This window comes from Amphibalanus amphitrite, unplaced genomic scaffold, assembly GCF_019059575.1.
Source record: "Amphibalanus amphitrite isolate SeventyFive unplaced genomic scaffold, NRLGWU_Aamphi_draft 001444F_arrow, whole genome shotgun sequence".
In the NCBI taxonomy this organism is placed as follows: domain Eukaryota; kingdom Metazoa; phylum Arthropoda; class Thecostraca; order Balanomorpha; family Balanidae; genus Amphibalanus; species Amphibalanus amphitrite.
In genome coordinates, this window is record NW_024882937.1 from 44370 (window position 1) to 69405 (window position 25036).

Here is a 25036-nt window from a genome sequence, read left to right on the forward strand (position 1 = left end):
TTGTTTGAGAGTGGGACTTTTTGTTAAATAGAGTTGATTTTCTATACCAATATGATCGAGGGTAATTGATTAACATTTATCATTATCTCCCATTCCCTAACCCTGGCCTATGTGTTTCCGATGATTGATCGCCCCGAGGTAGAGTCTGAGTCGGAACGGGTTCGCGAGGGGCTGGACACAGAGGAGGGCTTCTAGGAGCGCGCCGACGGAGCTCTCAATAACGAAAGACACTGTCCGGTTAGCTTGCTCTCCAACACTATCGAAAGACACTGCCCGGTTAGCCCCGCAACGTCGCGAAACCCCGCTACAGATTTGGCGCACCCAACGTGGGGTAGGATCAATCAAAGGAAACATGAAGTCGGTGGACCGACGTGCATTGCCGAACCCAAAGCTAAAATTTCAGAGGAAATGCGAGCGTGAGTGAGAAAACATATTATGTCTGAGCTAGATGCAGTGGGAGCTGGTCACTCAGTGCAGCGTTACTCGGGTTAAATTGATTTGATTGAAATCAAAAAGCGTGGATTGCTGGAGGGTGTATATATCATGAAGCGATAAGGGTAAATCGAGGATCAATTTTAAGTGACGGGCGAGCGGGCTTGGTATATTTTTTTCGGCTACAGGTATCGCTAACTAAAATTATGTGGCTCACATCTAGCGAACCCTAACCTTGAGTGAAATCCCGTGATCCAAAGTTAGAGTAATCACACCGAGGATGCCATTTTAACCCAATTTTTAAGAGATTGTACCCAGCGGCGTATTTAGAAAATCGCGAAGGGGGGGGCCAAGGGTTTGGAGGGCGCCACCTCACCCAAGGAGGGCGCCATACGGTCGCGAGATAAAAAATCGCTCAGCGGGGTGGGGGGGGGGGGTTGGTTGGGAGGCGTTTTTTACCATGCCACCAGTTTTTTTTTTGCGTAACCTCGTATAGGTCGTGCTGTATTGATTTTGCATCGTGTGTATTCTTTATACTCCAGGTCACAAAAGGTCAAGTGTTCTTGAAATGCTGCGCCGAAGGCGCGCGAAATTTTTGAAAACAACCTTTTCCTCCGCTTTTTAGGCACGCCTTTTATACGACCACCGTTCAAAGCTCCTCTCGCTCTTTTACCAAATTTGAAGGTGTAAAAAATACCTAAGGTTTGGTCGGGCCGCTGCCACACAAACTGTATAGAAAGCTTGGCTCATGGGTGTCGATGTATAAAAGTTTATTGGCGGTGGCATATCTACGCACCAGATCACCGTATCGGATTGATACCGGAGCGCGAGATGCGTAAACATCATCCAAATTACCTCAGACCAGCCTTCATAGCCTTTTCACAGATGCATACAGTGTACCCACATAACCAGTTTCAATCACCGAAACTTCAGATGCCTGCTGTTGCGGCCGAACCTGTTGACAATACTTAATCGTAATCCATATAGATGCCATGATGCACGTAAAGTAGGATCAATCCGTTAAGACCAAAGACGTGTTTTATGCATCGTAGAGCGTAGATAGTTTTGGTAGGTATAGGTACTTCATTCATTGTACTGAATGCACGTTCATTTGTGGCAGTTTTCACAGGCAAGACATCAACTATGTGCAATAGAACGACTAAGTTGAAAAACATGCCAAAGGAGTAAATAAATGATAAGAGGGCAGCGATCAACGGATGTTGCCAATAGGTAGAAGGGCTGCGATCCACAGGAGGGCGCTAATAGGTAGGAGAGCCCCGATCAACATCCCGAGTTTCGATAGTAGGGCACCGATAGGTAGGAAGTTGGCGAGCAGCAGGAGGGCGCCAATGGATAGAAGGGCAGCGATCAACAGGAGGGCACCAATAGGTAGGAGGGCCCCGATCAACAATCAACAGGAGGGCGCCACCAGGTAAGAGGGTGGCGAGGAACAGGAGAGCACCAATAGGAGGGTGGCGATCAACAAGAGGTCGCCAATAGGTGGGAGGGCGGTCATCAACTGGAAGTCGTTAATGAGCGGAAGGGTGACGATTAAAATGGGGGTGGCAATGGTGAGGAGGGCGCCTTTGCTCAAGAGGATGACACGAACAGGAGGGCGTCTGTGCGGAGGGCGCTGGTCAACAGGAAGGTACCAGTGGATAGGAGGGCGGTGATCAACAGGAGGGTGCCAGTGGTAAGGAGGGCGGCGATCAACACGAGGGCGCCAATAAGAGAAGGGCCCCGATTAACATTCAACAGGAAGGACTAGGGAACCAATAGGTAGGAGGGCGGCACTGAACAATAGGGTGCCAAAAAGGAGAAAGGCGGCCTTGAAAATTTCACATGAGGGCGCAATAGGTAGGAGAGCGCCAATAATTATGAGGACGCCGATCAGCAGAAGGGCGGCAATATGTAGCAGGGTGGCGACCTACAGGAGGGCGCCTTCGGGTGAGAGGGCGCTTATTTACGGGACAGCGGCTTACATAGGCGACCACCGTTACGCTTAGAGAGCTACAGCCTACAAATGTGGTTGGAGGGCGCCCGAGGGAGCCCTCCAACCGTATTTGGGGGGCGTATTTGGAATGGGCGTCCTCCGAGGGCGCCCTCCATCCGTATTTTCCCTGTAAACACATTCGCGATTGGAGGGCGCCCTCCAGTCGCGATTGTTTTTCGATTCGATTATATCACAATTGCATTTGCGATTGGAGGGCGCCTTCGGCGCCCTCCAATCGCAAAGGGCGCCTTCGGCGCCCAAGGGGGGGGCCATGGCCCAGTGGCCCCCCCCCTGCCTACGCCCCTGATTGTACCCATCCTATACCAAAAAGGTGCAGTGACCTATGTGTGACCCGTGGACTTACCCGCCTCTGGAGAGAACTGACAGGAGACCGGCAACCGTCCACGAGCCGTTCTCCGTGACGGAAACCCCCGTTACAGAACAGGCAGTCATGTATGTTGCCGAACCCAATGAACGTACTAAAAATACGACTGAGCACGACGCTATGAAGAAATTGAATGTGCTGAAATGAAAATCAGGATTGAAGAAGGCAAAAGTCACCAATAGGACGCAGCATACTGAAATGAAGGTGACAGCGCAGATTGTAAATGATTGAGGCACGTTTTAGAAGCAGTATGGAAAGCTGAATTGCGATAAGAACAAGAAGGACAACACACAGCCGAGTGACGGCGAGAAAGAAGACATTGAAGTAGTATACCGATGGAAACGACGTTGATACTAAATGGCAATGGATACATGCAATCACAGAAAGGAAACGACAGCTGAGAAGAGTAAAATGCAAATGATTGAAGAACTGTAACATCACGAAGCCATTTGGAAGAGCAAACGTGCAGCACAGAGAAGAAGAGACGCCCACAGAAGAACAGAAAAAAGGTAGTCATCAACAGCGACTGCCTGACAGCCAGTGCCCAATGGAACTCAAAATGAAGGCAACGCCGGAAATAAATAACAACAGAAGACCGAAAGAAGGAGAAGGAGACACGAATAGAACCAAAACTACAATGTTGTTAGCAGTTACATCGCACGTCTGTGACGACAAAATCAGACGGCAACCGGAGTAATGGTGACGACAACTACAACCATGAAGCATCATTAGACACGACCATTCAGGGACACCTCAATGCTGCCTGTTTCAACCAAAATGGACAGCTGTAATGGACCGGGCCAGTCTGCGGGCCGATTTCTGGACCGCCCGCCGCACTGGCAGGCGGTGATCCGCCGTTCATCAATTGCAGGTGGCTCCCATTTCCCAAACTTCGAGACCGATCATGTGATCTGCAGCAGGCCGGAGCGATGTTCTCAACGTCACAGCCAAGTAATCATGGAACAGGCTGCAGTGGAACCACACCTGCCGCCAGATGTGACAGCCAAACCATCATCGGCAGTCTACACCAGAGCGCAGCCTCTGCGGCCACCAGACCAGCAGAAACAGCTTGGAAGCCACGTTCAACCAGGCTCAGCCACAGACGACGAGTTCTGGGCCGATCATAGCCAGCCCTGACAGCTCACCAGGGCAGCTGCGTACGACATCGATGGTCGGCGAGGACTACGACTACAACTACGAGACTGGGGAAATCCGGAACTGGGACACGACTACAGCAGCAGCCGGCCGGTTCGAGACCAAATCGCAGACGACCGCCAGTCCGTCATCGCGGCCATCCCGGACCGGAGCTGTCGTGGCTCATGGAGCCACCATCAGGTGCCGTGCTCACTTCTTTGGCATACCACAATCTGCACCGGTATGTTATCGCTAATTTGATCTGAATTATAGTGACCAAATGTACCAATGTTATTTTTTTTTTTGTATTGTCATGTGTTAATTATTTCAATGGTTTCATTCAATTTCCATTGTTTTGCGCGCAAATAATTTGATGTGTAGTTGGTGGTGTATTACGGGATAGTACGTGAATGTTTTTAATTCTGGAAATGTAAGGATGGCCTGAAATACTGTGCAATGACACAAAAACCCGCACTCCTTATGTCCCAATCATCCAAGCTCGTATTATGCCATCCTCCCCAACCGAACACTCCTGTTGAAATAGCTACCAATCCTTTAGAAGACGGCCACCCGCTCTCGTCACAGAAGTCACCAAGAAACACGACGAAACGGCACCAAATAGCACGGCAGAAGCGGGCTCTCAAACGTTTAGTCGCGGGGCGCGACTATAAAAAGAGGTCTGAAAATGTAACGCAGATGCGTTACATTTTTTTCATCTTTCATGCTGAACTGCAAGCTGTGCCACAAGCTGAAACACGGCCATCTGCGAGCGCCGCACAGACACGGTCAGCCGGCTAAATCGGCTGTGATACCCTCTCTCCGTCCCAGCTGGCGTCCACACAGACGGCGCAGTAGGCTCTGACAAACAGGGGTCCTCTATAGATGACCACCCCACTTCATGAGAACCCGGATCTGAAGCCAACAAATAGCATACCGAAACGCGCCATTCTGCCAGCCTCGAGCCATTAATCAGTTTAGCTTTTGGAAAACAAGACTCTGTCCCACGCTCGGCACCCCGCCAGAGAACAAGGAGAGGGGAGTGCAGACCGGCCCTGATTTGAACCAAAACAAGAAAGGGGAGCGGAGACCGACCCGGGTTGTACGAAAACAGGATGAAATGGAACTCGGTCGCCAACGACAAAATATAGGACATCTGGCCGGACCTGACTTCAAAACAAGGGGAGCAGAGGGCCAGGCCCGCCACCTGGCGCCTCAGGCGCCGTGAGCGCCGGCGGCGAATTCCACCCGGTCGCTGCGTGAAAGGGTGCGACTGCCATGGCCGGAGGGGAACCGAACTTTGTCAGCAAATCACGAACTTTCGAGGGCGGAGCCGAGTGCAGCTTCTGAGAATGGAGGACGGAGATTGGACAAGGTGATGCTGCCCGGCCCTCTGAAGTATGACGTCATCAGAGTATAAGTTGATGAAACGGAACTGAAAAGCTCTCTCGGACGACGCATTCCGCGCTCTCTGGCTCTCTCTCGGACGACGGATCCCACGCCGCTCTTCGCTCTCGGCTCACATCTGACACCGTGGACAGCCCACGAGAGACCAGCGGCAGGCATCACGGCGCCGGCGGCGGCTCCGGCCGCCTGGCCGGGCGCTGGACGGTCACGACCATCATGTCAGCGACTCCATCTCAAGTAAGGTCACGCGGTGAACACGGGTGCGCACCTAGTCCCTAAATCCTCCAAGTAACCCCCCCCCCCCCTTTCGTTACTGCTATGTGAGCCACATTATATTCCCCTTTTAGGTGTCGTCCGCAATATTTTAGGCCATTCAGCTTAGGTATTTAAATTTATTCTTGGGACTTTCAGTCTAGGTAGCTTAATTTCACAATTCAGTAGGCGGAACTATGGTCATGAGTACCCAAATATAGGAACGTTCCCATTTTTGGGAACGGAGTTCCCAAATATGGGAACGGGCGTTCCCATTTATGAGAACGGAAGGCAATTTTTCGGCCGTTCTCCCACTAAAACTCAAAAGTGCATCACGTCTCAAAAAAGTGCACGCTGATTTAAGTATCTACTAAATCTCCATAAAGTTATCTTTAATCTGACCGTGGAACAAGGAAATTGACCGTGGAATGATATTTTTAATGATTTTTTGAAAATGACAGAATGGTGGAAATATGGGTTATACGACATTTAACATGCAATTTTAAGGAAAATGAAGCATTTTTTAGTTTGAGGTAAAGTATAATAATTTTCGCCTGGTTATGAACTTTCATACTATCGACACCAGATGCTGACAAATGCAAGCGAAGACGCGGACGGTCCCGAGGTAATATTGTTGACTTTTGTGTCGGGGCGGACGACCGCGTGGAACGTGAGTGAATTTACCGAGCTACTGTTGTAAACTCAGTTTAAGCGGTTGAAAATTATCCAGCTGTATTTTATCATCCCGGAAAGACATATTTTATTTGGATGCTAGCTGTTTAGAGTTGTTTTATAAGGAGCGCCATGAGCGTGGTTTTTGTCTTCCGTGTTTCTAAGCGTGATCGTTTTTGGTGAATTTCTCTTATATAGCTCGCTCTGGTTGGCTTATTTATAATTTTTATGCTGATTTCGATAATTCCTCGTGCCCATCCTACCAGGCCTTTTGCCACTTACACTCATCAAGAAAGGAAAAAACTAGATTTTCATTGGGACTAGGTGTTTTGAGGGTGTAACATATTCAGCGTTCCCATTTTTGGATACTTCCTTGTACTCGTCAACTATCGGTGATAAACAGACAGGTGCTTGACATGTCTCCACCCTCAGCGCGGACGGTGGATATAGGTATGGAAGACCTTGTTGAACATCGCTGAGCGTTGTGAATTACGTAATCCTGCAGAGGGGGGCGTGCCCGCTGCGAGATCGACGGGAATAAAAGCGCAGAAGACCGGGCGAAACATGCGACGGTCTTGCCGGAAAGGTCATCTGATGATTGTTGCGTTAACAATAATTTGCGGCGTTGGACGTGATGCTTGTTAATGAAAAGAGCCCCTGAAAGGCGTCGGTGAAATCGTTCCCAATTTTGGGTACGCCGTTCCCATAATAAGGAACGCTTGCAGCGCCAGTGTACGAGAGCGTTCCCAAATTTGGGCTCGCGGCCCGGATGATGGACTGCTTTAGAAATAGGGGAACGATTTGAAACTACGATGGGCCTTACAATATCAAACTCTTTCCCAACAATATTGAGACAAATATCAGGCGGTTCACGATCGTTTTATATTTTTTGGACGTCATTTAACGGTTCTTTTTCTTGTTTTAAATAATGCCTACATGGCGTTCCCATATTTGGGTTTATCGTTCCCAAACATGGGAACGAAAATGCGTTCCCGAAAATGGGTACGCTTGACCATAGTTCCGCCTACTGAATTCGATTTCGATCAATTATGTAACTGTGCGCGTAGTGCGACACGCGTGCCGACGTGGGCCCTCTTCAGTCGTCTGGCGCCCCGTTGTGATTTAAGCGGACGGAGGGGATTATGCACCATGGGGAGTCGGGAAAGGGACGGGCGACTGTGTACCGCACCGCGCGGCTTGTGGGGCTCAGTTGATGGGCGGCCTGGGCCCAGAATGTTTCCTTTAAATTTGACTTGTAAGGGAATTTAAGGTGTTGCGTCGGAGTATGTAAATAAATGGGACTTGTAAATATTGAAATACGAGTGTGAGTAGTGCTGAAGGGGCAGGGATCGGAGGATGGAGCATAAAAGGCCATATGCTAACCCACAGTCAGGAAAGAGGTCGTTTCCAAGGTGTCCGGCCAGAGTAATTTACAACGATCAGTTCTCTTTATCTGTTGAGTTTACACAGTGCACAAAGCGATTATACACAACACATGCAGGGCCTCCCTAGCCTAGCCGATACTGGAGCTTCTCCGGTTGACTCCTAAGTGCCCTTGCCAGTGGATTTCCTGGCACTCCATCCTCCCCAAATTATCCCACGGTCCAAACAATAGCGATTACACACAACACCCACAGGACCTCCCTAGCCTAGCCGATACTGGAGCTTCTCCGGTTGACTCCTAAGTGCCCTTGCCAGTGGATTTCCTGGCACTCCATCCTCCCCAAATTATCCCACGGTCCAACAATAGCGATTATACACAACACACACAGGACCTCCCTAGCCTAGCCGATACTGGAGCTTCTCCGGTTGACTCCTAAGTGCCCTTGCCAGTGGATTTCCTGGCACTCCATCCTCCCCAAATTATCCCACGGTCCAAACAATAGCGATTACACACAATTCACACAGGACCTCCCTAGCCTAACCGATACTGGAGCTTCTCCGGTTGACTCCTAAGTGCCCTTGCCAGTGGATTTCCTGGCACTCCATCCTCCCCAAATTATCCCACGGTCCAAACAATAGCGATTACACACAACACATACAGGACCTCCCTAGCCTAACCGATACTGGAGCTTCTCCGGTTGACTCCTAAGTACCCTTGCCAGTGGATTTCCTGGCACTCCATCCTCCCCAAATTATCCCACGGTCCAAATGATAGCGATTATACACAACACATACGGGACCTCCCTAGCCCAACCGATACTGGAGCTTCTCCGGTTGACTCCCAAGTGCCCTCGCCAGCGGATTTCCTGGCGCTCTACCCTATCCAGCGGTCCGAATATAAGGAGCACACATAGACCTTGCCGCACACGAAATATTTGTAACTTTACCCCACATGGACACTGGGGACACTGCAAGGGACGGAACCGGGGAGATAGATGATGCACGTCACGCCCCTGTGCGTGGAAAGTCCACCGACGCGGCCATGGGTTAGGAGGGAGATGAGAAGCGAGTGAAATGGAATTGAAGACTGTACACGTAGAGGAATCGGATTTCCTGAATGAAGCTCAGCTCGGATAGACCCCACTTAAATAGTAGGCCTCGCTTGGGTAAGCCCTGGATACGTGCAATAAGTCGCGAAGTGAAGAGAAAGGGTGAGAGCGAGTTGAGGATCGATTATTGAGGATGAGTGCATAGCCGACGAAGGCTAATCCGTTCGGTTGCCGGCGCGGGCCCCATAAAGCCGTGGCTATACGGAGACGATGCAGGCAGCCCGGAGGGACCTAGTGACCCCGCCCGGTTTTAAAAGATAGGTTAGGTCCGCTATCGGTCCATTGAGTGATCAGCGCAGGATGACATTCGATAAGCGACGTAGGTAGTTTCGGAGATGGTTAGGACCCCAGGCGTCCCAGCGAGGAGACGTATGCCGCCGGTTAAGTAATGTCCCGCGAAGAAACGTGTGATGCTGCAGGACGGGGGTGAACATTAAATACCAAAGCATGCGAGTCGGGTGATCGCGGTAAGTCGGTACTGGCCACCCCGCTGTTAGTCGATTTACTCCGGCCGTGCAGCGGTCATTTCGGATAGGTCTGTGACGACAGCTTAACTACCAGCAACGGATAGATAGGGCTTCGGGCACCTATAACGCTGGTAGTCGTGGATTGTGTGAAGCCAACGGAGGCTAACCCGTTCGGTCGCCGGTGCTGTTTCAAAAGCCGTGGCTATACGGAGACGATGCAGGCAGCCCGGACGGACCTAGTTACCCAGCCCGGTTTCAAATTTTAGATAAGCCCATTGCGGGCCGTGGTACGCTTAGTTTTCGTTTTATTATAGGCAATTTGGCATAAACTGGTAGTCATGGATTCGTGTAAAGCCGACGAACGACTAGTTCGACCTTTCGGTCGCCGGGGGCTGGCCCGAAAACCGCGGCTATACGGAGACGACGCAGGCAGCCCGGACGGACCTTAGTTACCCAGCCCCGGTCTCAAATTTCAAATAAGTCCCCCGCGGAAACCGGACTACACAGTGCCCTGCGAGCCGTAGTCTCGGAACCGCTGGCCGAAGACATTTATGTTTTTTTTTGTGTAGGTAGTTCGACATGGTGATGGGACGGACCGCAATAAGTCACGTAACGCGAAGGTCGAGTGCCGAAATATGTGGTGGGTCGTATCTCTAATTGTGTAGCGTGAGCATTATGAAGCGTTTGTCTGATGTACGGAACATTGTGGTTATGAAGGGATAACGGTTAAATGACATTTAAGGCCAATGACTCGATAACGACTTTGCGCGCGCCCTAGCACCACCGGGGGAAGTTAGGAAAAAGGGGAGGGACCGGAGATGGTCAACTCTGGTAAATTACGAGGTATAAGTGGACGAATGACATGGTTGTAAGGGGATGGATAAATGGACGAATGATTGATACATATATCTGGTGGGAGATGACCCTCAAGCTAGGAAGGGCGCTGTTGTTTGAGAGTGGGACTTTTTGTTAAATAGAGTTGATTTTCTATACCAATATGATCGAGGGTAATTGATTAACATTTATCATTATCTCCCATTCCCTAACCCTGGCCTATGTGTTTCCGATGATTGATCGCCCCGAGGTAGAGTCTGAGTCGGAACGGGTTCGCGAGGGGCTGGACACAGAGGAGGGCTTCTAGGAGCGCGCCGACGGAGCTCTCAATAACGAAAGACACTGTCCGGTTAGCTTGCTCTCCATCACTATCGAAAGACACTGCCCGGTTAGCCCCGCAACGTCGCGAAACCCCGCTACATAACACTCAACATCGACCGGCATACGGTTTCTCATAAGCGGCGCCCGTCATTCATCATTTTGAGCAGCTAGGCGGAAATAATTGACGAACGATCAGCAGTGAAGGAAAAGATTCGCCTCCACCGTTGGACTGAATGAATGGGATTTCAATGGGAGGATAATTCCGCACACACACCGAAGCCAAACCACAGGAATGACTCCATCGTCCGCTGTCACTGAGACGTCGAAAACCGTGCGTTAGCGGCCCTGCCAGCCCGCCTCCACAGCGAGGTCTGACCATGGCCGGACCACGCTGGTCCGAGCAGGTACGTTCGAGTCGACTCGTGCACGGAACAGTGTCGAGCACGACATGTCGTGAGCGAGTAACGCTGGAATGGGGCACGCCCGACGGGCCAGCCGACCAACCCGCTCCAACGAGAAAGTGTCTGTCGATAGCTCGCCGACCCCACCCTTGCTAGTCGATCTGTCGGCCTGTCGACTCGGTATCTGCTGTCCGTCACACCCTGTCATATATACAGTGACACTACAGTGCAGAGGCCAGCGACGAGGAAATCAACTGTTTTGGAAGCAAAGTCGCGTGATAGATATGGCAAAAATGAGTGTTGACGTATAAGCTGCTGGGCATTTTTTAACATTGCAATTGATCCACCTATAGGCCAAATTTGCTACAAATACGACTTTTCCATGGATAGAAACGTCATCCTTGCCTCGCACCTGGCTTCAATAGATTAACACATGGCAACCGAATGATCCTGAACCACCGGTCTCTCACTGCGTAGTTCAACATTTGACCTCCGATTGCCCAGTCTCTGGTCCCAACCCATCCTCCCCTCTTCCCCAGCGTTCTCCATCGGCGACATCGGGGTGTTCCCCGCCATTTTCCATCTCAGAACCCCAGTCGACAACGAGTTGCCAGCTAGCATGACAAGGCAGACGCCACCCAGGACCTTGTAGTCAAGAGAGAACACACGCCATCGGCCAATGGCCCGGAGTTTCCACATGCGCTCATTAGCCGAGTCCCGAGCGGAGTCATTAGGCTTTGTCCACCACAGCACAGTTAGGTCCCAAAATGATTGTTTGTTTGCGCTTCGTCGCGGCTAATGAAGCATCAGTTTGTATTGTTGTTGGGAGTATTCCCGTCATTCGCTTGTGTTCCGTCTTGAGCGGATCGATTTCAGTGCACAAACGGCTGTCAAAAGCCAGCAGACAGCCGGGGTAGGGCGACAGGAATCAAGGAAGTGATGGTCGATGGATGTTGATCGATCAGTGAACCTCGCCCCGAGCGAGTGACGCGGGTGTCGGCCCAATGCGGGCTGATCGCGGTCAAAATTAGACCTCAGATGTGGGCGGTCCGGTAGTAGCGCAGTCCGGGCTCGGCCCTGACCCAGAACGGCGCGGGTCACCTCCGCACAGCACCCGGCTGATGCGGGGGTGGCACTGGCCTGACCTCAGACATCGGGCCCCGCCGCGGCGACACGACACGACCCAGGGTCACCGCCACGACACCCAGGGTCACCGCCCACATTCGTCGGACAGACAGTCGGAAAAAGTGATACCAAGGGAGGAGGGAAGGTAATGGATCGTGTCATCTAAATGATAACAGGAAGGCCGGTTGAAACAGTAAATGGAATTTTAGCCTGAAAGCTGCTTGATGAATGACTAATTCCGTCATTCAATCGTGCCTACATCACATCGATAACTACTGATTGCAGTGACATTCTTGTTTTACTATGGGTGCCTGGTTAAGAAAACTTCGGAATTTACAGATAAGAGCGTCCCCCGTTCAAAAGAAAAATCCGTAAGACATAAAAATAGAAGGCATCGTCTTTTAACTTTAAAACAGCAAGCAGTACCGAAACAAAGATTCGTTACGCTACATGCCTCTGCAGTCGCAACATTAAATCAACCAACACTCGGCTAGCGTTCGAGGCATGACTGTCGGTAGCCACAAACATGACCGATCTACTGAACCGCATGTTTGACAGTGGCATGACCGGTAAGAAGTGGCACGAGAGGTCAAAAGCAAGGGGTCTGAACGGAGACTCGTCCGACCGGCCGGCAAGGCGAGGTCGGGGGAAAACCCGGAAAGCACCACAGCCGGTGGAACACACAACGATGCACGGAAACATGGCAGCATGATGCCAAATTTGGTGTTAGTTTGACACATATAGAAAATATGGTTCACCGGCATTGATAGCGACACATTTTCAAGAGATTGCTCGTCAATGTGTTTGCATGTTCGATAAAATATCATCGAAATACAGTGTATATAGGACGCTGGTATCACCAGCGTAGAAAGCTTTAGCAACATCAGAAGATATTGCGTAAGGTAACTTTGCAGAGAAATGAAAACATTAAAATGTTTCCTACAAAAGTAATATGTAAAAAAATCTATACAGTAAGTAGACCATGGCGTAATTCTCCTAATTAAATGTGCCCAGCACGACAGCGGAGCATCACCCATTGCGTTAACTAAATGACCTTGACACAGGTGTGGATCAGCTCCCATCATCTCGTCAGCCAACGCTGCGGTGCCGTGACGTGTGTAATCCGATATACGTTGGCGCTGCGGGAAGCGTTCTTATACAGAGCGGGATTCTGCTGTCAAAACGGATACAGAAAATCCGATCCATTGCACTAGGCCAAGCTAGAGTAGCAGCGTGAATTATAACAGTTCTCTGTTCCAAACGACAAATATAAACTAGGGACAAATATGAATACTTGTGTACCTAAGCAAAATATGCAATCCGAAGACTGCTTCGCTATGTAAGCACCCAGATTTCTAGAAATGAAAAGCATGGGCAGGACGATTGTGCGTTTGCATTGATGAGACCCATCGCCCATCAGCCGTCTACATACAGTCATATGTTGACTGTTATGAGGAAAAGGGCACCACACGATGATTCATCGGCGCCATGCCACTGGTTAGCCGAAACTCACGTGAAACCCGTGTGAAATACATTCGTCAGAAGCCACCGGTTGAATCAACGCACGCCTGACTCAACAGACCGGGCCGCCGACTACCCAGCTATAGCGTGGGCCGACTGGGACCGTTACACCGGACCTCTACGCATGCGTGGCCCGAGATCACAAATCAAACCTAATCAGCTCCATCCAGGCCGGCCGCGCGGCGGCCCGGGCCGTGGAGAAAAAGTCGGAAACTTCCCCATCCCGAGACAGCCCCGGTATACAGAATATCCAGCTCACATTGCGTAGCGGTTTGAACAGCGAGTGGTTTACGCTTGCATGAAGTGGCCGTTGGTTAATCGTGTGCCACTTTCACTCACGTTAGCAGAAAACTGTGAGGTTACTGTCTACATTTCCTCCTTTTTCTGCCAGACATGGCGAACAAAAATTATTTAATGTATATCTGAGCTAAATGCCAACTATTCACATAAAACAGAAGCTGTTCAGTGTTTAGTCTGCAATTGAGTCTAGTTACATTTTATTGTGCCCAACAAAGACTTAGTGGTCATAAAACGTCACTAATACGAGGGTCATAAAATACCTAAATACCTATATACTTCGGTGATATGTAATGTAAATAGGAACCAAACAGTTTTAAGCTTTATGTTTGATTGCAACACATACCTATGTTCGAAAATGTTTCTCGAAAATTGCTTCTATTTTGAAGAATGTTTTTATATTAAAAGATTCATAAAATGTCAACAGTATTCTAAACAAAATCCTAATCCTATGCAATTATACGAAAAGCAATAAATTAGCTCAAAGGTTCCTGAGTCGGTTCACTGGCATCAACTAGCCGTGCATTATAACCCGCACTTCTGCCCCATCACCGGCCCTATAGCGGCACGTGCACAGCTCTCCCCGCCCCGCCGTGACGCCGTTCGGCACTGAACGCCGTGACGACAGTCGTTCACGACACCCGTCACGACCCACGTGACGTCACAGCGTCACGTGACCGGCCACGCGTCACGGCGCGGCTCGTCGTGACAGTGCGGTCACGGGTCACGGCAGGGTGACCGGAACAGGACCGCTGGTCGAGCCAGCAGAGTTCGTCTGTCATGGATCACAGAGCGCAAATGTGCGAGAACGGATGGGTTCAGTGGCTGTAGCTATAGTGTCAAACCGGTGCAGCTTTGCCAATGATGGCTCTGTTAAAGTATCCGGTGTATTGTGTCGCCTGAAAGACGAAAGTTGATAATTACGTAGAGGTGACAGATTGTGATGACAGAAGAGCAGCGTCTGACTTAAAGCTGTTTGTAATTTCACATAGAAACGATGCCATGATTAGTTATGGCATCTGCTGACACCTCGCTTTCCTGAAGATCGTAGATGAAGAAATTCGAGCGAGATGAAAATATGTGGGCCATGCAAACCGCGGAGCAGCTGTGTGCTGTATTCACTGCTCACTAACACGGTCAGTCGTCTCACTCCGGTGCTGATGGGCTTTCATCCCGTCAACCATCTGTAGCCAGGCAGGGATCGACAGATCGGTAACGTGGCTATATGACAGCCATGTGGAGAGCCCAGGTGGTAACGAATTGACGACCAGGTGCCGGTGACAGACTGGAGTCCAGCGGTCAGCTGGACAGGAGTCTAGCGATGAGATGGACAGAGGCCCAGCGGGGAAATGGCTAGGAGTCCAGTGTGACGGTGAGAAGAACGGGAGTCAAACTACAGCGCTGAGACGGACAGAAGGAGCCGCAGCTATGGCCAACAGCCCAGCAATGATATGAACAGAGGAAGCCCAGCAGCCCCAGCAGCAGAGAGAGAGAGAGAGAGAGACCATTTATTCAATAACAAACAGATGAATATAACAAATAAAGTATGCAATTGGCGCAAAAGTGCTACGCACTTAAATCATGGCGCCGCTTGCTAAACGAGAAGTACTTAACGTATTTAGCAACAATAATAATGATGAAACACAATGGAACAAGAAGAACGGAATAAAAATATTTATGTTGCAAAACAAGTCAAAGTGATCGTCGATCGACCGGACCGCCCAAGCCCGGTAACGCTCCGCGACCCCGGCGGCACTGCAAGGCTGCCCCGCACCGCGCCCACTCGTCCGACCACGGTAGTGGTGAGGATTGGGACTGGGATGTTGTATTTTATAAGCGATGGGTATGGATGATGAAGGATTGGACAGCGGTGGCAACCACACGGCCCTCCTCACGACTCAGGTCTGTACCGTGGATAAGGATGTCGAGTTGTTTGGAGGAAGGGAGAGTGGAAAAGTCAGTGCGGATGACGGGCGACACGGTGTTGTAAAGAATGTTTCGCTGAGTATGATAAAGTGGACAGGAAAGTAGGAAATGTTTTGTGTTCTCAGAATTATAGCCGCAAGTGCAAGAGGGTGAATTAGCTTGTTGTATGGAGAAAAGATGAGCATTAAGTTTTGAAGTATTCAGTCGTAGTTTTGTGTGTAAAATGTTGCCTGTTTTTGTGCCTAGGAAATAATACAGAGGTGGACGGGGTTGTGTAATCAGTTCTTTTAGGTGTTTTTTAAAGGTAAAGTAGTTATTGTTTGTGCGTAGATGTTCGGGCAATGTGTTCCAGAGGCTTGTAGAGGATGGGACGAAGGATCGGTGATAGGATGTGGTTCTGGCCAATGGTATTGTTTGAGCTGAAATATTTCGTAAAGTTCGTGTTGTGTTTTGCTGTCTTGTGTTAGGAATAATGGTCTTAATAAATTCGGGAACTATAGGATTGAATATTAATTTGTGATAAAACTGAAGTTTGTGGATTTTCCGTCTGTCGGTCAAAGAAGTCCATCCTAGTTCTCGTCGCAGTCCGTTGGTCGATGTCCGAAGTCCGGTCCCAGTGATCAGTCGTGCTGCTCTGTTTTGTGCTTTTTCTAGTCGCATGCCGTCAGTCGTTGTGATGTGTCCGTCGTAAGTGATGTCACAATAGTCGAGGAAAGGTTGAACGTAAGTAATATAGAGAGATAGAAGCATTCCTTTAGGTATGTGTTTTGCTATTGGGTATAAAGGGCCCATAGAACGATTAAATTTTAGAAGGACGTCATTAATGTGTGTGTGAAAGCGTAGATCTGTGGATAGTGTGAGGCCGAGATGTTTATGGTCATTTACTATTGGAATGGGGTTACCGCCGAAAGTAAGGGTTGGTCGATTAGTTTGTTGTCGATGTGAGAAAGTTTGTTGTGTGGTTTTCGTTGCATTGAATGTTATAGCCCATGTTTGTCCGTAGTTGTGTATGATGTCTAGGTCTTTCTGTAGTGTCGTTTGTGCGTCGTGAAAGTTGTCAGTTGGAGAGTAAGACGAGTATAAAGAGCAGTCATCGGCATAAAAAAGCATTTTGTTTGTGGTTTTGTCACATAGTCCGTTTAAATATAAAATCGCCAGAAGTGGCCCTAAAACCGATCCTTGCGGTACCCCAGCGTCAAGTGTCAGTGTCTGTGATGTAATATTATTAATGTCAACTGTCTGCTGTCGGTCCGTCAGATAAGATTCAAGCCACGTCAGTAAGTTGTCCGTTATTCCAAACTCCTTTTTACACTTAATAAGAAGACCCTTGTGCCAAATCTTTTCAAAATATCGAGAAATGTCTAAGTATATTATGGTGAAGTCGCGTCCGTTGTCGAGAGATTTGTACAGTAAGTCTGTCATGTATGTAAGTTGCAGTTGAGTGTTGTGTCCTGGTCGGTATCCACTTTGTCTGTCGGTTAGAAGCGAAAATTCAGTAATGTGTTGATATATGAGCGAATATAATTTTTTCAAAAACTTTTGATATGCACGGAAGTAAACTGATTGGGCGATAATTATTTAATTCAGACGGAGTTCCCTTTCGCTTAAATATTGGTCGAACTTTAGCCTTTTTCCAAGATGTGGGGTATATTCCGGTGGTGAGAGATTTGTTAAAAAGTTGTGTCAAAGGTTCGTAAATCAGTAATGCTGTCATTTTTAAAATTTTCGTAGGCAATCTGTCTGAACCACAAGCTTTATTAGCGTCTAAGCTGTTCAGGGTTCGAAGGACTTCACCAGGGGTGATGTCAATGCTGCTGAGAGTGGGTACTGGTTCAGTGTTTCTTGCTGTGTATGTTTGAAGCTGTGCAATGTGTGCGTTTGTGATGTCAAGTTGTGTTTGTGAGGCAAAGTATGTATTCAGCATGGTGGCTTTGTCAGTGTCAGTTGTCGCTGTTGTGCCATCGTGTTGTATGAGTGTCGGTATGGAATGGTTTTGTTTATGACCTGTTATGTCTCTTAAAATTTTATGATATTTGTGAGGGTCGTGTTTGTTCTGAAGTAGAAGTGATACTTTATTTTTTAAATGTTCGTCGTAAAGTTGTCTATTCAAATTTGTCACGAAGTTGCGTTGGGTTTTCCATTTTGCCCACGCTTGTTTGTCGGTTTTTCGTTTTCGGGCAGCATTAAATAAACGTTCACGTTTCCTAATTTCCTTCAGAAGTTCTGGTGTCACCCAAGGTTTGTCATGTCTTCGTTTGCTTTGTTTTATCGGTATGCACTCTTTGGCTGCGTCAATTATACGGTTAGTAAAATCAGTCGCTGCGTCATCAGTGTCCTTGTTAAGAATTGTTGTCCAGTCTGTTTGTTGTAAAATGTGTGTTAATTTATCGGCGTCTGTATTTGCATAGTCCCAGTACTCGGTTACATATTTGTCATCATTCCTTTCTCCCTGGATTGATAGCGTCACAAATACAGGAAAGTGGTCAAGTGTTGAAAATGAAGAGAGAAGTCCGCTATCAATGATAAATTTAGTATTGGATGTAAAAAAGAGGTCTCGTAGGTTGTATGTGTCATTTTCAATACGCGTAGGTTGGTCGATGAGTTGCGTTAGTCCAATGGTGTCAGTTGCGTCTCTTAATTTTCGGTCGAAAGCTGTCAGTCCACTATGTTGATAGGTATCTGGAGGGAGGAATAGGTTGCCAACATTTAAGTCGCCTGTCAATAATACATTTGGGGAGTAGAGATGTGCACGAGTCACACTGTCGGTTAGTCTGTCTATAAACTCTTCTTGTCGATGTGCTGGAATATTGGGTGGGAGATAGATTGAGCACAGTAAAAATGTAGAGTCTTTTGTTTTTATTTTTATCCAAATCCATTCTTCACCAGGCAATTCGAGTGAGGAAATTCTGGAAAATGTAAGTGAGCTGTGAATGTATACTGCCGTGCCTCCTCCGTGTCTGTCTCTGTGTCTTGTAATGGGTGGATGAAAATTGTCAATAGTATAAAGGTTCGGGTTAATTGAGTCGTCCAATTTAGTTTCAGTGAGTGCGAGAATTGTGATTTTATTAACGTCGACAAAATTTGTTAGCTCTTGGACCTTGCCAGTGGCCGTTATACTGTTTATATTTACATGGGCTATCGTAATATTATTCGATAATTTCTTGTTATTTATTGGCCCAGGGTTTGATTCAATTCCTCCGATAATCAAAAGAATACGCATGTCTGGAGGATAATTAAATAGTTTCAATGATGCATGATTTGACACAGAATCGGGAGAGAATTGGGTAAGGTTGAAGCGGGTTTTGGGAAGCGTTGGGGGAAAGGAGAGGAGGGGAGAGGCGGCCTGAGCGTGTGCTAGAGGGCGGCGGGGCGTCCACCGCGGTCCGGACGAAAGAGAGGAGGAGCAAACGTGCAGAGATACACTATGCAATTGGGTCAGGGGATCAATGAAGCTGACGGAGAACAAAGTAGTATAACAACGTTTCAGAGAAAGAAAGGAAAAATAGGACCGGGATGAGGGATGTTCCGCAGTCGGACGGTGGCCCGGCGCAGGGACAAAAGTCACAGGTGGGGCGGGCCGAGCGCCCGGGTCGTTGGGCGGGCGGCCAATCGCGAAGCTCGCAAGTAGTTGGAATAGATATATGATAAACTAGTATGCAGATGCAGCCAAATCATAAATAAATATACGGGGAACAAAAATACAGCGGTCGAGGACTTAACGAACTCGTTATCAATCACGGACATCGAAATCATCAAACGGACACACTCGTTATCAATCAATGACTAAACCAATCCATCGACCTGTCATCGAAACCAGACACCTCGACACAAAATAAGAGGGAAAAACACACTCTTCAACCTACCATCTGAGTTAACTGAAATTAACTGGGTCAAACTGACCGAAAAACAGACACGAAGCGAGTTACTTGCCGCAGCACTCGGAATAACTTACTAACTACATACATATCATCCGGGTAAGTATATAGAAGCGCCCTGAGCGGGCGACCTGACGCTCAGTGAAAGCAGTGGACATCAACAGTCAAGTCCAAGTACCGCGGCACTACACAACATTCATTGTTTACTTTTTCTTTACTTTGTCCGCTCGGGTTTTGCGGGTTTTTCCGACCCGCTTCCCGTGCTTACAGCAGTGGACAACAGCCCAGCAGTGTGACGGAAGAATCTCCAACGGAGCGCGTCGGTAGATAGCGCGGTGACAGGATGCTGAAGCGGCGGCGCTGTGGTGAACCGGACACCGGTGGGCGTGTGTCACCGGTAAAAACTGGCCAGAATCGGGGCGACGACAGACGGACGGCGGCCTCGCGGCCGACGGGGAGGCCGTCAGACAACACCAGCTGCCGCCAGCTGATGTAGATTGATGAGATGGGGTCCCTAAGTGAATCCAAACGGCCCTGAGAGCCAGACCAGTAGGTGTTTGGGCTAATAAAACGATGACAACAATGTAGCCATCATAGCCACTGCTACGCGCATGCAGATAGACACATTGAGCTTTTATCTATCTGCATCGTTCTGGACGTTGATTGGTAATGCCGTTTATTGACACCTGCCGTTTACTGACACCTGCCGTTTATCATCTCATTAATTTCGGTGCGCCATAATTGGTATGACATGCCCAATAACTTTAACTTTTTAGTTATAAAGAGCGAATAAAAAAGAATGGCTGCAAGTACCTAAAACATCCCCCCAAAATGTTGCAAGGTACGTTGAGCCCACCAAACTCTAATTTTCCATGACAATTCTTGCAGTACATATTGCACGTCTAGGCCATGTGGAGCCGGCGCAACTTGCGACTTTTTTCAACCGTCGCGCTACAAGCTGTGTTTAATGACAACTCGTTGCCATGTTTATATCGCTCCGACAGATTGTTATGTCTGGAATGACTGCTGCTGCTGTGTTATGATTGCAATACCAAGCGACCATGCCTGTACCGTGACGCATGCACCGTTTGTGAAACAACGCCACCCGGCCCGTGACGCCAGCGTCTGTTTGAATAAAAACACCGTAAAGCACGACGGGACGACCGGAGAACATGGGAAGGGAATGCCGGCTGCAAAAACGATCGCATCGCTGGCATAAAAGGCCATTGTTTCGGACAAAATGGAGATCGAAGTCACGATGGCATTTCGTTTCAGCAGTGAACTGCGCTGGCTGGAAAAGTTAAAAATATAGTGCATGTGCATTTGGAGCTGGCTTCCTAATGTATTTTTTCATTATGTTTCTCCTCAAATAAAAAATTTCAATAACTACCAGAGTAAAATTTCCAGCAGTTATAGGTAAAAAGGTCCCGTCGCCAACCGATGCGGGCCTAGACCGTGAATGCTTCAGCTCTTTTCTAAGCATGGAGTATGGTCAGCCAGCTTAAAAATAGAAACAAAATATATTTCCTTCGAATGACTCAAGCAATCGTTACCCTATCTAGCTCCCGTAAAATTGTAGCGCAAGAACCTGGTACAGCAGGCTGAACCAGCCGGCACTGACGGGTGGTTCCGTTTGTTTTTGGTACGACTACTGTCTGAAACGCCGAGAGAATAGCGATAAAAGATAACGGTAAGAGGATGGCTCTCAGCTCTCTCATATATGTACACTGAGCGTTCAAAACTGTATTTGAAAAACAATCTCCTTTTGCAGCTGTTGCCGTTCTACTATAGCCTAAAATAACCACAGTAAATGGCCCAAGACAAAAATTATTCCGGAACTGGATATGAAATACCGATTTATTGATAGTGAATAAATAGCCAGGTAAGTACTTAAATTCGCCAGTTTCCTTCAATGGCTCAGTCACGTTCCCATCAGCGCTCTGATGAGCATTGAGCAATGACCCCCCCCCCCCTAATTCAGAGGCCTCTTATCCGACAGAGGGCAATGTTTACCGAGCCACGTCACCTCGTGCTCAGAGCGGCCGTGCCCTGCTGTTATAGCCAGCCCCTGAGCCAGCTCTGCTGCATGCACAGTGAACACCCTCGTCTCGCCCTCAAGCCCTGGTTAGGTCATCTCCCATGCAGATAATCGGGGGAATCATGTCGCTGGCCGAGTCAGAGCCAGAATTCGGTAAACACCTAAGTATGGTGCAAAAATCGCATGGGCAAGAGTCGAAAACAATAGATATTGAAATAGAGATACTGGTAGTGACATGATGGTTCACTCGGGACCAAACAAAGGCTTTCTACACTATAGTGTCACTTGGTAACTAAATAAAAACGGAAAACTGGTCTGTGTCTCAATCCCGCTGCCCGTATCGGTGTCGTGAGGCGTGAGTCGGTGAAAGTGAGGACCTCCGGCTTTGGAGATGCTCGGTCTCACGAGATACGGATCAGGGGACGGGCCGGGCACCTCACCGGATGTGGATTAGAGGTGGCCGTGACAGTACAGAGGGGCCAGGGGCGGATGGGCAGAGCGGCAGAGCTATACAGGTGCACGGCTCAACCGTCTGGCCAAAGTGGGCATATATAGCCAGCGATAGGAGAGTCCAGCGGACATAGAAGGGGATTAAAGAAATACATGTCACAGCTCAGTGGACAGAGTCATCTTGGCAACAGTATCGCATAACAAAGGGCCCAAAAATAAGGAGCCTAAAGCCGTTTTAAAACGTATTTCTGGTTTACAACTTGTGCCCTTAAAGGTAGTGTGCCAGCTTTCCTGGACCGTATGGAGTTAATGGCCCAGATAAGGAGAACCGGATTTTTAGAACTTATCCATACCTTCAAAACTCATGGAAACGTCTTAAATTCTTCAAATTTTGAGTACCCCAGTGCGAAATTCGCCCCGACGGGTTGTCGGTCGTACCCCAACCACATTTCACACCACTATGAACAATAAATGCACACACTGAAATCGCTATTACCGATATGCTCATCCAATCAAATTTCGATAAACCCGTTCATCATCAGCTCCTGCGGTTTCGAACACGCCTGTTAGGTGGTGCGGTAGACCACGCCCAAAGCCAGGGCCCCGGTAACGTGAGGTAGCCGAGTCAGGGCAGCGTGCGCTGACCCAAGCCGGAGCCGCGCGTCCTCCCGGTGTCATGTGATAGCCCGGGGCTGCCCGCGGGGATGCGGTAGACCGCGCCCAAAGCCGCGGCCCCGGCTTGGGTCAGCGCACGCTGCCCCGACTCGGCTACCTCACGTTACCGGGGCCCTGGCTTTAGGCGCGGCTTCTGCTCATACTTTGTGGTGCGGTGGTGGCGCGTCGGGCCGCGCTCTGACTTCGGCCAAGAAAAATGCGTCAGCTGATCATTGTCATTTCTGCCACTTTCATGTGGTGAGATGGGGTCATAACTTTAGAGACGGCTGTTTCATATCAATTATTTTACATAAAATAATATTTCAAACCATAAATTAATGTTCGACAGCCAAATTAAAGAAACAATACCAATACAGGCTTACAGTTTAAATTCGACATTGTGTTGTCTACGATTAGACAGCTGATAACTCATTCCGGTACGTCGCAACTCTATAATGACCTTTGCTTATTGTCACATGTGCGCCGCATTCGTGATTGTTGCCGACGCCTGTTTGCAGGTCAGTCCACTACTGTTGTTATACATATCGAAAAACCGATAAACTTTTAGGCGAAAAAAGCACTATTTTAGGCCCATTTTCGATTTTTTTGCGATATTACGTAAAAACAGAAGCTTCTTATCCTAGGAAAAATAAAATGGGAAATCATTCGAAGGTGGCACACTACCTTTAATCTCTCTCCACTCGGTCCCCACCCGTATACCCTGGTATATGGTAAGATCCCTTGCCCACCACATCCACCCGGCCCATGTGGGGTGGCTGATCCCCGATGAGCCCACCTTTGACGCAGGCGTTGGACTCTGCCTGGAAGCTGAAGCCGGGCGGGCAGCTGCAGACCGGCCGGTGGTTGCGCGTGCGACACACACCGTTCTTCAGTGAGTTGTTGCACGGATCGAGAATGGTGCACGGGTCGAAACACACTCCGCCCAGACAGAACCGGTCACTGGCACACTCGCCGTCACTGCGACACGTCTTCTCGTCTGAAACAGAGAAAAACGGTCAACGGCCAGCCGCCAGCGGTCAGAACCGGAGCGCTAAGGCTGAGGTCAGGTCATCGGAAACACTGACAAAAACATGAACGCCATGATGATGCAGCGACACGTATGAATCTCGGTGCCTGTAGCGTTACATCTTGCAGAAAACATAGGTGTATAACTGTAATAGATATATAGCATAGATGTATAACATTACCCAAGCAACAAGCACTTGCTAGAACATAACGTTATCCTGAATCCTGATTGCCGATAAATTGGTCCTCACACTAAGGCCTCTTCTCGACTTAAAACATTCGTTTCGCAGATTCCCATATCGCTGGTCTCTCTCTCTCTCTCTCTCTCTCTCTCTCTCTCTCTCTCTCTCTCTCTCTCTCTCTCTCTCTCTCTCTCTCTCTCTCTCTCTCTCCTCTCCCCATCTCTCTCTCTCTTTCTCTTCCTACTCGATTGCTTACATCACGGAGCTTACTTTCTTTGTTTCTCGGCACCCGTTTGCAAACCTCATCTAATGCTATCTGCAACTCAGATAGGCGAGAAACACGAGACTAATAAGCTCCTGACCACACCACCGCAGACTGATTGCGCCCGGTTTCGAATCTCTCTCCTGTATCGTGTTCACTTTATCTCAGTGATGTGTCGATTGTATGCGGGTCACGGCAACCGTTTTTCACCGTTTTTTAATCGATTGCAAAAATGGACTTTGAAAGACTTCAGGGGTTTGCACACTTTTGCTATTCATCCCGATCTACAAATGTTTCAAACTTAATATAAGCGCAACGCAAATTTATTCGATATCCATGGCATTCGAAATAATCGGAAGTGAGAAAGCGCAGCGAACTAACTGCCCACTCTCGTATTGTCACACACGAAACGACTGCATGTATGACGTTGCAAGAAGTGAAGTGCAGCATAAGGTCATCAAAAATACACGCTGCCGGCTCATGGAGAACAGTCCGGAACAGAAAATCAGTCGGGTCGTTACTCGTTACACACAGAGAGAATGTAGGAGCAATTCAGAGTTGACGTTTCTACCAGCCCTATAGGTAGACTCCCGCAACCGGCAACCTCCCTCCCGGCCAAGGAGTGGTGGGAGGAGCAAATGCATTCGTTTGACACCGCACTTCTTTAGGGCTAATGTCGCTGGTCGTACCAGCATCTGCGATGCTGGGCTCCGCATCGCGGGACCGCAGGTTGTTTGAGCAAGCACCTTTGAAAACGCAGCAAAAACGCCCGCCGCCAAACGAGAGGATGAGCCTTGCACGTGCAGACCGGAGTCGGTGTGCTATCTTGAAGCGACCCCTACACGTGCGCACGTGCAGCTGCACCCCAACCGTGGCACATGAAAATACATAGG

The 25036-nt window shown here is 48.8% G+C and overlaps 1 protein-coding gene across 1 annotated transcript in view; it reads right to left on the reverse strand.

Moving 5' to 3' along the window:
• LOC122373113 (mucin-5AC-like) overlaps positions 1-24421 on the reverse strand; it is a 67044-nt gene extending 42623 nt beyond the window's left edge. Inside the window, exons 1-2 of the mRNA XM_043350888.1 lie at positions 24409-24421; positions 23470-23670 (exon numbers count right to left, since the gene is read on the reverse strand). Coding sequence (XP_043206823.1) covers positions 23470-23670; positions 24409-24421 — 214 coding nt within the window. The remainder of the gene's footprint in view (positions 1-23469; positions 23671-24408) is intronic.
• Positions 24422-25036: the final 615 nt, after the last annotated feature.